Here is a 15,838-nt window from a genome sequence, read left to right on the forward strand (position 1 = left end):
TCCTCAGCACTCCGCCAACTGGGCTCCACATCAAACTTTGATGAGAACAAATGTTCTCGCAGTTCCATTTTACATTCCAATCTCTGCTGGAAGCTTCAGGCTGTCGCGTCCGAGTGAAGACGAGGCCGGGCGGGTAGATCGCATCCCAACCCCTCGGGTGTTCACGCAGCACAGCCATGGCAACGACGACAACAACACCGCCGCTGTTATCAGCGTCAGAGCCGGCGGGTGAATACCCCGTATCAGATCGAGCAACAAAATGGACAGAATTTAATGCTCGGATGCGCCGATATGACGATATCGCCACGCTTCCTCGCTGCTCCGTCTTAATCCAGCTGGCAGCCCTGCAGAGCCAGGACAGGAATGCTAATGGAGGGCTAAGTCGGGGGTGTCCAAACTTTTTCCACAGAGGACCGCGTGCAGAAAAATCAAGGAATGCCAGGAGGCCACTTTGATTTTTTTTTACATTTGATAAAAAAGCTAAAAAAAAAGAAAATAACAGTTACATATATTTCAAGCCAAAGCGTTGCGTTATGAATTTTTAGGATCAACATTTCAGTTTTTTGCTCGGTGTTTTGCTCAATTTCCCCATTTTGCTGTTTTTTCAAATGTTTACCTGTACTTCCACAACATGCCGCGGGCCAATCATAAACAAGTCACGAGCCGAAGTGGCGCCCGCGCCGCAGTTTGGACACCCCTGCTACACGTCAACAAGTGTCGTGGACATTTTTGTCACGTAATTTTTTTCTCGTAGTATTACACGTTTATTCTTGTAAAATTACGTTTCATGAATAGAATAATCGGAATATTTAGACTTTATTCACTTAAAATTACAACTCTTTTTCCATTTGTGATTGTTTTTTTAAATTTCCAACCATTTTGACTTTATTTTTGTACATTTTCTTGTAATTATGACTTTATTCCCATAATATTTTGACTTTATTCTCAAAACTTTGTGCATTTTTCCCAAACCTATTTGCCAAAAAAAATGACAGCTTTATTTGTTGTTTTATTTCTTTCTCATAATATTAACATTATTCAACTTTATGCTACTAAAATGATGTTATTATTCCTCATAATATTATGACATTATTCTATTGCAAGATTACAACTTTTTTCTCTTAATATTTTGATTTTATTCTTGTAAAAGTACCGCGGATTTTTCCATTTTTACTGTTTAAAAAAAAAAATTAATTTAATTTAGTTTTGTGAAATGATATTTTTACAATGTGCTGTAGCACTTTGACACCCCTGCACTAAAGCACAAACGGCGTCCTGGAGCTCGCTGTGGCTCACATCTGAAGTCCAGTCTGTCCTGCAGTTGGAAGAAAGATGCATCGTTCCTCGTCCTTGACTGATCTCAAGTCAAGGTGCTCAGGAAAAAAAAACCAAAACATAACCAACACATACTTTATGCCTCTCCAGAAGAAGGCAATTCATGTGGGCTGCCAATGTTTCTCCTGGAGAGAATGAATCCCCCCCACCTCGCCACCCCACACCTTGGATTATTGGCGCCCCATTTATTGAAGATCACACATCCTCTTCAAGGCACCACCGCCTTTGTGCGCCTCCTTGCATGCAATTAATGCTGGCCTGCCTTTTAGGCCTCACGCCGACACTCAGGGTGGAACGAGTGGCGCTCTTTGGAGGAAGAGAGCTCTCTCGTGGAGGCGACAAGACAAACAGCAGTCAACTTCAGGTGGGATGAGACCCGAAGGTAATAGAAACAAGCACACTTCATTAGGCACACCCGCACGGCCTAATGACAAGCAACGCAACACAACACTGCACTGTACGCCGCCTTTTAGCCGTCTGACAGTGCAAAGACACGTTTAAGTTGAAGCTACAGACCCTCGATGGCTGTTTTGTGGTACAGTATGGTCCATTATTACTCAAAACGTCCCGAAATCCAAGTGATGTGCGGCATTCTGGTCACTAGGTGGCAGTAGTGACTGCATGAAGTCAGCCATGCCATGTCCGACGTGATAGATGGAAAAAGTTCTCCTCCCATTCCATGTGGAAGTGGTAAGGCTAACTGGTTAGCTCGCTAGCTTGCTATGCTGCGAGTCCCTGCAGCATAATTGGCGCCACACACGTCGCTCTGGATTTATTTTAAGAGATAAAAGTCAAAATTATGAGATAAAATTCAAAATTCTAAGATAAAAAGTCATAATTCTTAGATAAAAAGGTAAAATTACGAGATTACGAAGTCATGATTATGAAATCAATCGAAATTACAAGATTACAAGAAAAGTTGAAATTCTGAGAAAGAGTTGAAGTTATGAGGTACAACCTGAACTCGGCCACAGTTTGACCCTGGAACAGATCATTTCTATGTCCATGATCCCCTGTGATGGAGTCACAGGAAGGAGGAGGCCGGGCAGCAGTCTGGAAGGGGTGGGGTTGCACCTGGAGAGCTTTCAGGGATCTTTGAAAGCAAGAAAAAGAAAGACCCTCGAGGCCCCTCCCCATTTATAAAATGTGAACGTTTATTAAATGCTGACAAGAACATTAAAACACAGAATCAGGATTCAGCCAAGTAACAATCTTCACGGGAAACGAAAGAAAAAAAAAGGAGAGAAAGTTAGCGCTGCGCTGCTCGGACCACCGAAAAAAGCTGAGCGATAGGAACGAGGAAGGAAGGAAGGAAGTACGGAAGCAAGTAAGGAGGGAAGGTTTCTGAGCTGGTGGGGTGACGAGGCGAGTAAATAAGGATGCAGCTATCTGGGGGCGGTCTTGGGGGTGGCTTCTTGGTAATGAGCAGGATCAAGGCTATCACTCAGCCAAAAACTCAATTAAACAGGTTGGGGGGGCGGGGGGGGATCTAACAAAGCATCAACAAGAAGCACAACATGGGGGGGTACAAGCGCAGTTCAACACAGTCCCAGTAGGTGGCGTCCACTCCATTGGGTTCACGATCACGATAAGTAAAAGCTCGTCTAACTACGTGGAAATCCTTCAACACAAAGAGCAGCGGGGGGGCGGGGCTAATTGTACAGAAGCATCACATGACCCGGACAGGCAGAGGAGGACTGAGGCCACGCCCACACGTACATCTTTTTTCTTTTTTTTTTTTAAATAGGGCTAAAAAATGTTGTAAAATAACAAATAAATGTCACGTATTTGGTATTATTATTATTATTATTATTATTATTATCATCATTCTTATTCTTCTTATCACCATTATTATTATTATTATCATTCTTATTCTTATTATCATTATCATTATTATTATCATTGTTATTATTATTATTATTATTATTATTATTATTATTATTATTATTATTATTATTATTATTATTATTAGTCCGATCCAATCCACTTTATTTCTCTGGCGTATTTTAGAATCACAGTTTCCAAAGCGCTGCACTAAATTATAAAGCAATAAATTATTTCTAAAAAGTAAGTTTGAATGAGTACAATAAAAAGTAGTAAATCAAATAAAAACACTGCATGCAAAGCAGCAACTGAATACCAAAAATAAGAATGCTGAACCGCGGTCAGGGTTTCATGCTGATACCGACCACCCATGGGTGAGATCGGCCGATACCGACGTCACTCGCATGGACCAACTGTACATTTCTCCATGTGCTTACCTGAATGTCATTCGTTGCATGTTTGGGCGTAATGCCAAATCAATTGTTCAACAGTTTCAAGATAACAAAATGAACTACAACGGAGTAGACGAGCCACGTTGCCAAATAAAAAATAACAAATCTGAGCTTTCGAGAATAAAGTCGTAAATTTACAAGAAAAAAAGTCAAATTTACGAGAACAAAGTCAAACATTTACGACAAAAAAGTGAGGAAACGTTCTTGTAAATTCTTGTCAAAGTTTTCCTTGTGAATGTCGGACTTTACTCTCGTAATATTTCGACTTTTTTCTCGTACGTTTACGACTTTGTTGACTTTATTCTCAAAATCTCAGATTTGTTATTTTTTTATTTTTTACAATGTAACTCGAATGCTCCGTGCTAATCAACAGAATGAAATCATACAAATAAATAATAATAATAATAAATAGTGTTTGGAGGACAAGACATCATTAGTTTCATAACAAGAGAGCAAAATTGCTCAGTGACACCCGAAAAAGTTAGTACGTACCCCATCCACTTCCCCGTGGGACAAAAACGAGCTCCAAACTAACCTCACTGCTTGCTTGTTTAAAAAACAAAATGTCACTGTGGTAAAAAAAAAAAGAAGTTTCATTTGGAGTCCGAAGACCAGAAGCTAAGCGGGTAACTCTAGCTAGCTAGCTCGCTGCCGCCAGTGACAGGCAAAGTGTGGCAAAAGTCAAAAGTCCAAACGTCGATAGGATTGATGAGGGAGCGGGCAAACACGCTGGCATGGGTCGGCGTAGCCGGTGGCAAGATTCCAAACTGAAGCCGTTGAGGTTTAGTCGGCACATTTATCACGTTTTTTACGTAAATCGGCCGGTATTGATCGGTGGCAGATTGATCGGAGCATCACAATAAACACTAAAAGACGCAAAAGGACCCCATGACTCACTCCCAGTTAGAAGCCACAGGATAAAAATGTGTTTTCTTCTTATTAGCAGTAGCATTAGCAGTAGTCATAGTGGTATTTCCATGAAGAAAGCATTTATAGTGCGTGTTTTGGAGGCAATTTTAGTAGATTTTAGTAGAAAAATATATATTTTTAAATATTAAATGAACATGGTTGAGTTTTGGTTTCTCTTATTTATTGTTTTTATTGTTGTTTGAAATGTCTTAAAGGTCTTTTACTTCTTAATATTGATTGTTTTACTGGTTTGTGCAGCACTTTGGAAACCGTGTTTGTAAAATGTGCTTCATAAATCAAGTGGATCAGCTTGGATTTCCCAGAAACGACTTTTTTCCGGCTTTCAATCCTGGCAGTTTGGGGTTACGGCGCCACCTGTTGCTCTGGCATGCACTTGGCAGCCTGCAAATGTGCTTCCACCGTCATTGTGACGCTTTTAAACCCCAAACTGGAGAAAAATGCAGTCTCAAAAGCAACAAAATCCCCGTGTGCGTGTGGAAGGAGCCTTCGTCTTCCTGTCATCGTATGAACGTTTGCACACGCACACGCACACGCGCACACACACGCAGTCCAGCCGCTGCCTCTCGAGTGGCTTTACGTTGATGTTTGTTGCATCCTCACGCCATAAAACACATCAGCTAAGGGGGTGTGGGGTGTGTGTGTGTTTTAATATGGGACACGCCTCTGTGCTTTGGGGGGGAGGGGTCAGTAGGGGGCAGGTTTACAGCGAAGAAAGACGGCAGGAATGAATACAAGTCATTGCTCTGTGCTACACCCCAGCTGGCCACTAGGTGGAGGCTTTGAGCACGAGTCCAGCCATGCAGAGTCAAACGCATTTTCTTGCAAAGTCTGTCGTTTGTTCGTTTTCGTTCCGGGAACAAAATCCAGCCAGCTCTGCGTCAGTCCTCTTCTCTTCTTCGACTGTCCCGCCGCTTTATTTGGATTTCTTTTTTCCTTGCATGTGTTGTAGCATTGTAAGAAAACATAGTGACATGCTCTAAAAGTCATACACGCTGTACAGGAAAATCTACACTTCTTTTTTTTTTTTGCTTGTTTTTTTTTTTAAAGCTTCTGGTACATCCAAAAAAATTATTCACCAACAGAAATAAAAAGACGTAAAAATCTTCCATTTTTGAAGTTTTTTTCTTTCTATATATAACATTATTTTTCTTTATATATGTATTTATATATATTTATTTAGAGTTTTTTTGTTTGTGTGCTTTATGCACACATGGTAGGATTCTTCCTGGGGAGACGTCTTCATTTGCAGCGACAGCCGTAAAAGGAAAAAAAGGCGACGTTTGTGTTGGCTCACGTGTACGGCGCGTACTCATAGCATGTCACACAAAGAGAAAGGTTTTTTTTTGTCCGTAAACAAACTTTTGGTTCACGTGCACACACACACACACACACACAGTGCTGGGTTACCATCTGTGCACGCCACATCGGTTGGCAGCAACTCAGCTGGCAGGCGGTTCAGACAAAGCGGCCAACGTGCTCCCTCATGGCCCAACTTGGAGCAATGAGATCCTCCATTGTCTCCTCTTTGGCGTCTTCTCACCTCATTCACCTCCACTTCCTGTGATTCTTGTACTCATTATCAGAAGCCAAAGTCCCCCCACCCCCCCGCCGTCGCGTCTCACTGACACACGATGGAAGCTCGTCAAGGAGCTTAGCAAAGGAGAACCCAAGCTTGCAGGTTGAACTGAAAGTGAGCGTGAGAGGTGGGGGTGAGAATCGCATTGCTTTGGGCCAAGTTAGCGCCTTTCATCCCCCCCCCCAAATGAGACTTTTTTATGAAGAAAAGGGAACGGAGACAAAAAAAAATAGCGTAATAAAAACAAAGTCCTTCAAGCTCGTCGGCGTCTTGCAAAGCGTCCTCTCCCGCTCGGCCTTCATTTGCTCTCCAGGTCGCGCGTGGGCCGGATCTTCATCTCGGAGAACTTGAGCGAGTACTGCCAGCCCGTCCACGAGGACCACTCGATACCGTCGGCGTAGGACGTGTGCTGTCCGCGCAGGTACTGCCCGTTCAGGTTGGACGTGTGGCAGTTGCGGTACCACCAGGCGCCGTGGTAGAAGGAGGCGCAGTTGTTCTCCGAGTGGTCGTTGTCGCGGTCCTTGGTGGTGAACTTCATGCCGTTGTGCTTCAGGAGGGAGTCGCCTGTGGTGGTTGGAGATGGGGAAAGATGAATAAATATACAAGAATTCCTCGTTTCGATATATTTTCCTAGTTTGAGCATAAAAAAACCTGTTTACGACCTTCTGAATAAGTTTTTTAACATTATTAGAGCCCTCTAAACATAACACCCCTATAGTCACCATTACACTCCTATTACCCAATATAAAAGACGTAATCTGAGAAAATAAGCCATTTAAGACTTAAATTTAGAGAAAAAAATACTAAAAATTGGCTTAAATATGCAAATTTTCTTAAACTAATAATAGTCCGTGCTTAAATTTAGGGAAAAAATATGTGACATTTGCTTAAATATGCACTTTTTTTTTTAACTAATAGGCCGTGCTTAAATTGAGGTGAAAATATGTCAAATTTGCTTAAATATGACGTTTATTTATGTTTTGTACTAATAGTAGGGCACATCCAACCACGAAACAACGTGGTTTATTCATATATTTTTAAAAACGGTGAGAGCGAAGCCAAGCGCGACGTGGCGATTGCTTACTGTATCAAGTCGACATTCGATCAAGCTAACTGACATCACCTTGTGAGCAGTTCGAAGTTTTGTACGTTTTATTGTTTATTAGTTCACTCTGCTTAGCTTCTTTTTACACTTCTAAGCAACGTTTTTCGAGGGTTGGTTAGCGTAATGATGCTACAAATGGCAGCGTTAGCCGGCTATGAAGCCGTCGTGTTCTCTCCCCCACTCCACTCCTTCCTCCCGCTCCTTCCTTTCTTCCCTTCGGCCGGTGTCACGCTGCGACCTTGACAGCAGCATGAAGGACGCCGCTGAGCGCCGAATGAAAAGGCCGACTCGCCGGCTGTTGGGCGATGGCTAACAGCTCACGAGGACATCCGGCGACCTTTAATTGCCCGACCGGCGTCTCGCTGTAGAATACGCTTTCTCCTCAGCGGCCTTCTGTTTGGGGGTTGCCACGGTAACCGGGTAAAGAACCGGGGCAGTCTGGTGTTTTGTATTGAGCGATGCATTTAAGGGGAACGGGAAGCGTTTCCTACGTGAGCGCCTGTCAGATGAAGACGTTTAGAGATGACCCAAAACAAGGTGACTTTGGAGACGATCAAACACGCCCGCGTGAGCCTTTAGCAATATTACACACTAAAAAGTCTAAATAGTTGGAACATTTTAAAAAAAACAACAAAAATGAGACAAAAGTGCTCTAATTTTACGAGAATAAAGTCGAAATATTAAAAGAAAAAAGTCTTATTCCAACGGGGGAAAAAATGATGCAATTTTAGGAGAATAAACTCCTAATGTATGAGGTCATTTTAGGAACACAGAGTTGAAATATGAAAGAAATGTATTTATTTGGAGATTTGTTTAGTCATAATATTAGGAGAAACAAACAAAACAAAATAATGCTGGGAATTGTGGGAAAAGAGGTTTGGAATGGAGTTGAACTGTACGGGAATGAAGCCATCACATTCCGAAACGGTGATTATTTCACCAAACGTTGCTTTCTCCTCCCATCTGATCCTGCATCTCCTGTGTGGACGCGTCTTGTGTGAGTCTTTAGCATCCTGTGGCGTGACTTTCATTCCAAGATCATTCAAAAGTAACGAAAAAAACACATTTGGAACAAAAATAACGACAAACAAACGCTTTGGGTTTTTAACTGATGACACATTTTGACTCCGCTCATTTGTTTCCTTCTCCTTTCCTTTCATTCCTGTCCCTCCTACTTCCTGTCACCTACGTTCCTCCTGTGGTCCATCCCTCACATCCGTCCCCATTCACTCCACAAAGACGCCCTCCTCCCTCAAGGCTTTGGAAATTGCCTTTCTGTCCCCAACCTTCCCCCCATTAGGGTTTTGTTTATGCTGCACAGGTCAGTGAGCTGCAGCGCTTCAGTCCTGGCAGTAAGGAGGTTGGTGGGGGGGGGGCTCCCGTCTTACATGCATTAAAGATGTTCAAACTAATCCAAAATGCTAAGCTAAACATCAGCATCTTAGCTTTGTGTTACAGGTGACCAGTCAGTGTAATACCTGCAGACCATCCATACCAACTGTCTTACCGATGTCCCATACTGGCGCTGATATCAGTCGGCATCGATATGGGCAGCAGCTCTTCCCTCAAACTGACGTTGTGTCATGAACACGTTGTGCTTCTTCTACTGTGATGTCCTTTGATGCGTTTCACAAATAAAAAAAGACAAATATTGCAACGTGCGCTGCCTGTGGCTCTTTTTTTTTATTGGCCCGGGGCGCATTCTAAAAATGATAATTTAGCAAGAGAACTAAAAAGATGAACCCAACAGCAAAATCGGCAGTAATTTCACAAGAATAAAGTCCAAATATTCCGAGAAAAAAGTTGTATTCAAACGAGAAAAACACTGTAATATCACGAGGAAAAGTAATGGCATTTAGTGGCATAATGTTGAAGTTTTAGATGAAAAAAGACGTTAATAAGTCGGAATATTATGAGAAACAAGCAAAACAAAATAAAGTTGTCATTTATGGAAAATGAGGTTGGGGGAAAAGGTTTGTCATGAGAATAAACTCAAAATATTACTGGAAGCAAGTTGAAAACAGCAACTGAAATGGAAAATAACTTTATGAGAATAAAGTGAAAATATTAAGAGAAAATGTCGTATTCCAATGAGAAAAAAATGTTGCAATTTTACCAAAATAAACTGGTAATATATGGGAAAAAATAATGTCATTTTAGTAGCATACAGTTGAAGGGTTAAAGACATTTTTGGAAAAAAAGAAATTATTCTGAAAAACAAAACAAAACAAAATAAAGCTGTAATTATTTTTTGGGAAAATTAGTTTTAATAAGTTATAATAGGATGGGAATAAAGTCATAATATTAGGAAAAGGAAGGCAATGAAGGCAATGTAAGAACAAAAAGTTAAAATATTTGAAAAATGTAAAAAAAAAAATGTAAAAAAATGACAAAGAGTGAAATTGATACTACTACTAATAATAACAACTAATAATAAAAAAAAAAAACATCTTTTCAACTATATCACCAAACTGAGATGCAGTTTGCTTTTAAAATATATTTAACTTCTTAGCATGTGTTGCTTTACAAAATATAAAAATGTCAACGTTGCATCCTTTCATTTTTCATATGTGGCCCTCGCTGGAAAAAGTTTGGACACCCCTGGGCTAAGAAAATAGTTGTTAGTTGCAGCATCACTACAGTATTTCAAATCATCCATCCATCCATTTTCTATACCGCTTCTCCTCATTAGGGTCGCGAGGGCATGCTGGAGCCTATCCCAGCTGACTTCAGGCGACAGGCGGGGTACACCCTGGACTGGTGGCCAGCCAATGGCAGGGCACATATAGACAAACAACCATTCACACTCACATTCATACCTATGGCCAATTTAGAGTCAATAAATAAATAAAACCCTTAATAAAACAGTCATTGCAAATTGCATATTTACAATATCATTATCGGCAGAAAAAATGATACCACTATTATCCAACATGTCTCCGTGTCAGTTGGCGAGTATTATGTACTAATATATCTCATTAATAGTGAATTTTAAATTTTTTATTAAAAATGAGCTGAGGGCTGAAAGTGGCCCCCAGGGCTACACTTTGGACACCCCTGCACCAAGGGAACCACCGCTGCAAGTAAGGCATCCTGTTAAGCGTCAAAGTACCTGCATTGCCTGAATAGTCCCCCACGGTCAACGGGTAGCCGTCGTCATCCGGGTCCACCGAGAAGAGACCCACGCCAAAGGTGGCATACTGGGCGTACGCCGTGCCGTTCTCAAAGTCCTCCAAATCGATGCGCAGCTCGTAGTTACCCTGGATGGACAGGGCGTGGATTTGCTTCAGACCTGCAGACGGCACAAAAAGAGATCATGACTCTTTAAAAAAGGACCAGCGTTTGAGATTTCCCACCAAATCACCAGAAATGTCAGAAATAAGGGTCCAGTAGGAGACTGTCTTGGTCCCCCGGGGTGCAATCTCCATGCAAGTGTGGACTCTTAGCTAACTTTTCTTAGGGCCAAAAAGTTGGACAGACCATTAAAGTTAAGTATCGAGGGTAAAAAGGTGTAAAAAAAAAAAAAGACTGCGGGGTAGTAGTTTGTCTGTCAAGGTACAATGTACAACAACGAGCTAATTAATGGACTCCAAGCCAACATTTCCAAAACCCAAAAAGTACGATAAACTACAAGAAGGCTGGGAAACGCCAAGGGGAACGTCTGTGGATTTAATCCTGCAAGATGAGAGGAAAGACGCACACAGCATGTGGACGGCAGAGTAAAGAATGATCAAACGTCTAACATTTGTGATGCGCTGAGCCCGAAGGCAAAGCTTTCAATTTACCAATCCAGCTACGTTCCTACCCTCACCAGCCTGTGGCCTTGAGCTTTGGGTAGTGGCCGAAAGGACAAGATCACAGGTAGAAGCAGCCCAAATTAGTTTCTAATGCCTCCCGGACGCCACCCTGGGGAGGTGTTCAGGGCACGTCCGATCAGTAGGAGGCCTCGGGGAAGATCCAGGACACGTTGGAGAGACTATGTCTCTCAACTGGCCTGGGAACGCCTCTGGATCTGTCAAGAGGAACTGGACGAAGTAGCCAGGGAGAGGGAAGCCTGGGCTTGCCTGCTTCGCAGCTGTTACACATATCGGGGTCGATATCGGTTGATATCAGAATTGGAAATTGAGAGTTGCGCAATATCGGCATATTGTTTATCAGCAAAAAAAGCCAATATCGGACATCCCTAGTAAAGAGATAACTGTACAACGTTAGGTTCATGAAAAATAGTGGCAAATAAAACCTGGCAGTGATAACAGTTGTGATGATTGGACACCGCATGATCAATACAGAATGAACTTTTTCATGTTGTATTTAACCTAGCGTCCTGCTTTGCTGCTAACACACACCAGCTGCAAAGCAGGACGCTAGGTTAGGAAGGCGTTGAAGGCGCTTCCCACCCTAATTAACGTGTGAGTTGTAAAGTTCCTGTACTTCCTGTAGCAGAAATTGTGTGCGTATTTTGCAAACACCACATCAATAATGACCCCCCCCTGCATCACTGCATCATTTTACGAGATGCAATTGCAGTTCATATCACAACCACTAAAAAAAAACAGGATATTTCTGTCGGGTTTTTGTGTCCTCCCCCCACCCACATGGCCAGGATTAAATCACCAATCAATAACAGCCCAAACACGAGCCAACATTCATTGAATTGGTCTCCAAGGTAACTCTTTGTACTTTTTGTAGGGCCAAAAAGTCAAGGTTACAGAAACAGACCTTGCAGGGAGCCGATCCAAAGACAAGTACAAACCATATAAGGACACCAAGGTAGGACGCTAAGTACCTCTTCTAGGAGGAAAAAGTCACGTGTCAGGAAGAAAAGGTGACAAAATGTTGCATCACTAAAGCACAGGTGTCAAACTCAAGGCTGGGGGGCCAGATTCGGCCTGCCACATGTTTTTTTGTGGCCCCCGAAAGCCTGAAAATAATGGACATCAAAAATATGTTCTGACACTTTTGACAGAAAATTGATCCTGTAAGCAACTGGATTTATTTGTCGTTGACAGACATACTGTAGATCTCACGCCTCTGCACCCGAACGACTGCTGTTTTGCACCATCAATGAGGGAAACCAGTCTTGGTTGGCGCATGCCTCGACCTGAGAAAATAAAGGCTTGGATTTTGCACCATCCCCTTGGATTAGAGCTGTCCTATCTAGTGCTTGAGGATGAACTGATGAAGCCTGCTTGGATGAGAGGCAAAACGTCTTCTCAGACAACCTGAACACTCCAGTTAGGCATATTTCCGGCAAAGCGGAGGCCCTCTGAGAGCACCCGTAACTGTGACGTGACCTGCGGTTTGACGCCCCTGCACCAAAGGTACAATGATGTCTTTCATTTCCAAGAGCATGCAGGGGTTTGTTGGCGACACCGTAGTTGTCAGGAGAAAAAGGAACCAGCTAGATGCTGATGTTGACATTCATTGCAGAAGGAGGCTGACTCTCTTGCACGTCAAACCAGTTTTGTAATCGTTTCTCAATCCTAAAAAGAGGAGAAAACAGAAAGGTTTTCTGAGCTGCCTCTTCGAGCACCCGCTGTGCCGCAGTCAAGCTTCCCAGGGCGGGTTCACCTCTCCTGGGTTGATCAAAGACACCAGAGGAACTGAACCCCGGCTTCCTCAAATGCAACATCCAAGGCAGGAAGACAAACAGCAGAGAACCTGAGAGAAACAAAAACACTTCCTTGTGATTGTGCAGCAAGAGTTTGTTTGGTTGCATCGGCTGCAGTCTGACAGCTTCTTGCAAGAGCGGTTTCATGCTGATGAGAGCCCCCGCTTTTTGCTGGGTTTACGTTCGAGGCCACCTGCGAGTCGTGGAAAAAACAAGAGCAATTGAGACGCCGGTAAAAATGTCCATTCGTGGCACTCTAATAAAACCTGCCTTCTGCTGCTGCTGCCATGCGGCGCAAACCCTCCTGCGAGCTCGACGCTGGCCTTCTCCTCCAATTTCGGGTCAACATTTGCAATAAAAGCGACTGTTGTCACTATTAGACTCAGCTTCGACAACCCTCCCCATCTCTCTTAAATTCTCATTGTTTGCTTGCAACAAAGGAAGCAACCACACGAAACGCACAGAAGCCAAGCCTAAATCCGCCTCGCTGTGCTCTACATTTCATACCTTATGCGCTTTTTGAGAAAAAAACTGCCTATTTTCAAGAAAAAAAAGCACAACTGGGGAGAAATATCATCATTATAATATCTTTCTTATCATTATTAGAATAATAAGAGTGTGAAATTATCGCTTGAGCGCTTACTTTCCTTTTTCAGAGCCTGCAAGAAACTTCAGCAGTCACTCCCGCTCCGCCGGCGATAACTTCACACCGGAGGACGCACGACGAACCCGCTCGCATTTAAAACACCACAAATAAATCAAGAAAGGGACAGAAATAGTTTTGGTGCTTGTTCCCTTTGAAAGAACGTCTGAGCACACGGCGCACAAACACCTGAGGGAGCGCCACCCCGTGGAGTTATGTGACAAACTTCAAAAGACTTGTGGCGTTTTCAGTTTCAGGAAAAAAAAAAAGAAGAAAGATGGAACATAATCAAGCAGACGCGCACACACACACACTCTCATGTGCTCTATTTATAAAACCATGCAACTGTATTTACATAACTTTAATTCAGTCTCTAATTAAAGCCCCCGAGAATCTCTACTCCAGTCTAATTTGGAATAATTAAAGAGCAACACAAGTGAAATAAGAGCAGATCAACAATCCTAAACGCTCAGGTGTACCTCCTTGTTAATTAAACGCTATTGTTCAAAAACGGGCCCTCCCTCGCACACGGAGGATTTTGAGGTGTTTTGCCAGAGAATTACCGCACTGAAAGTTGATTACTCCACTGAGGTACGCTCCAGGATTCGCTTTTTAGCAACGCCTGGCAGGAAGCGGAATAAATAGCATGTTGTAGAGTGTCCTCACACGGCCCCTGAAACCCTTGATGGCCTCTACACTAATTAGTTTGGAACACCAGAACGTATGAAGACATGTCTTAGCGCTGTTTGTTTACGCACCCTGCTTCCCTTCTTTGAACGTCTTGGATTATCTTCTTACTTTCTGAGATGTGGAATGAAATAAATACTAGAAAGCTACCCGTCTTCCTGAAAATGGCGGCCGGAAAGTGGTTTTTTTCAGATGTAAGAATAAGGCAGCAATGAGAAGATTGTTTTGTTTCCGGGGAGCTGAAGACCCACCTGCCGGTCTCTGCTCTTCTGCCATCGCCTCTTCACGGACACAGCTGTGCTCGGTTTTGGACGCAAAGCACAGTGCGAGGCCTGATTGGCCAGTATTCATCCAATGCTTCTTTACTGCTCGGGAGGGTGTGTCTCCAAGCAGCTTGAGTTGACCCTCGACCTCTGACCAAACGCAACAGAGTAGGCGTGGTTGTGAGAAGGGGCTTAGGAGTTTGAGATTTTTGGCCAAGAGGAGAAGAATGTCGTTTTACCCCGTGCACAGTCTTGAGATTTACATGCATGGAGTACAGTGATGCTTCAAATTTCCCGTTTTTTCAGGAATATGTGAATAAATCATCAGCATGTTATGGTTGAACGTTTACAGTCTCTTTTTTGTTCAAAAAATATGCATTTTTAAAGGAGAACTGCACTTTTTTTATTCAATTTTGCCCATCATGCATAATCCTTATGTGTGACATGAACACACCTCTTTCTCTTTTCTGTGTTTTAAAGTTATAAAAACAGCTAAAACAAGCAACTAATTAATGCACACGAGAAAGCCCGCTATTGAAACGCCTCCAAAAACCTCCAACAAGGTGTTATGCTTTTCTATGTAGTAACAGGCACATTCATGGTAACATGGAATACTGACAGCATTTCACGGTATTTTGGTCATTTTAAGCATTAGCGGAACTTCTTTCCTGGGCGCATCGATTTCAGATAGCAACATAGAAAGGAACGCTACACCTAGCATTAACTTTTCCAACTCAAAAAACAAAACACAGCAGCAGTGGCGGCAGCTCCAGTATGTAGCGTTACCTGAGGCCTGAGGCGTTGGGTGCGACGCGCTGCGGGCGAGTGTGCTGGCCAGTAGCTAGCATGCATTCTCAGCTGCCTCTTTTTAGCTGTTTTATATCTTTAGAACGCACAGAAAAGAGAAAGACATGCGTGTTCATGTCTCACATAAGGAATACAGACGGTGGGCAAGTTTTCCTTTAAGCAAATTTGACATATTTGCTGTCTAAATTAAGCATTTCCAAGCATGAAAAAGGCAAAATAACCTACAATTCCAATATAAGGCATCCAGAAGATGCATTCAAAGACGTTGTGATCGTAGCTGGTATTCTACAGTGGCCACTGGGTGTCAGTATTGTTACTGTAATGTTGGGTGAGACACACAAGCACCAGACTTCATCGTCCAAACAACAGCTTTTATATCAGGTTTGAATTATCTCAGAGAAGAAACAACAATCCCAAATAGGGGGGCCACTCACTCCTGCGGCTGTAACCCATGCCAAGCAACGGAACACATTTACACCCATCTTCTTTTCTCTGATTATTTCTAGGTATGATCAATTAGAAGGTCGTAAACAGGTGCGCTATCCTCTACCTTCAAAAATATTCCATTCATAAAAAAGGAATCACTTATCACATTTGGGTTTGGA

General features: G+C 42.7%; 1 protein-coding gene across 2 annotated transcripts in view; it reads right to left on the reverse strand.

Annotated features, from left to right (window-relative positions):
- Positions 1-2,449: 2,449 nt before the first annotated feature.
- fibcd1b (fibrinogen C domain containing 1b) overlaps positions 2,450-15,838 on the reverse strand; it is a 127,402-nt gene continuing 114,013 nt past the window's right edge. For both annotated transcript variants that reach the window (XM_054758280.1, XM_054758278.1), the window contains 2 exons: positions 10,335-10,514; positions 2,450-6,681 (listed from right to left, as the gene is read on the reverse strand). In XM_054758280.1, coding sequence (XP_054614255.1) covers positions 6,416-6,681; positions 10,335-10,514 — 446 coding nt within the window. In that variant the 3' untranslated portion in view covers positions 2,450-6,415. The remainder of the gene's footprint in view (positions 6,682-10,334; positions 10,515-15,838) is intronic.

The sequence above is a fragment of the Dunckerocampus dactyliophorus genome, chromosome 17 (genome assembly GCF_027744805.1).
Source record: "Dunckerocampus dactyliophorus isolate RoL2022-P2 chromosome 17, RoL_Ddac_1.1, whole genome shotgun sequence".
NCBI classification, from domain to species: domain Eukaryota; kingdom Metazoa; phylum Chordata; class Actinopteri; order Syngnathiformes; family Syngnathidae; genus Dunckerocampus; species Dunckerocampus dactyliophorus.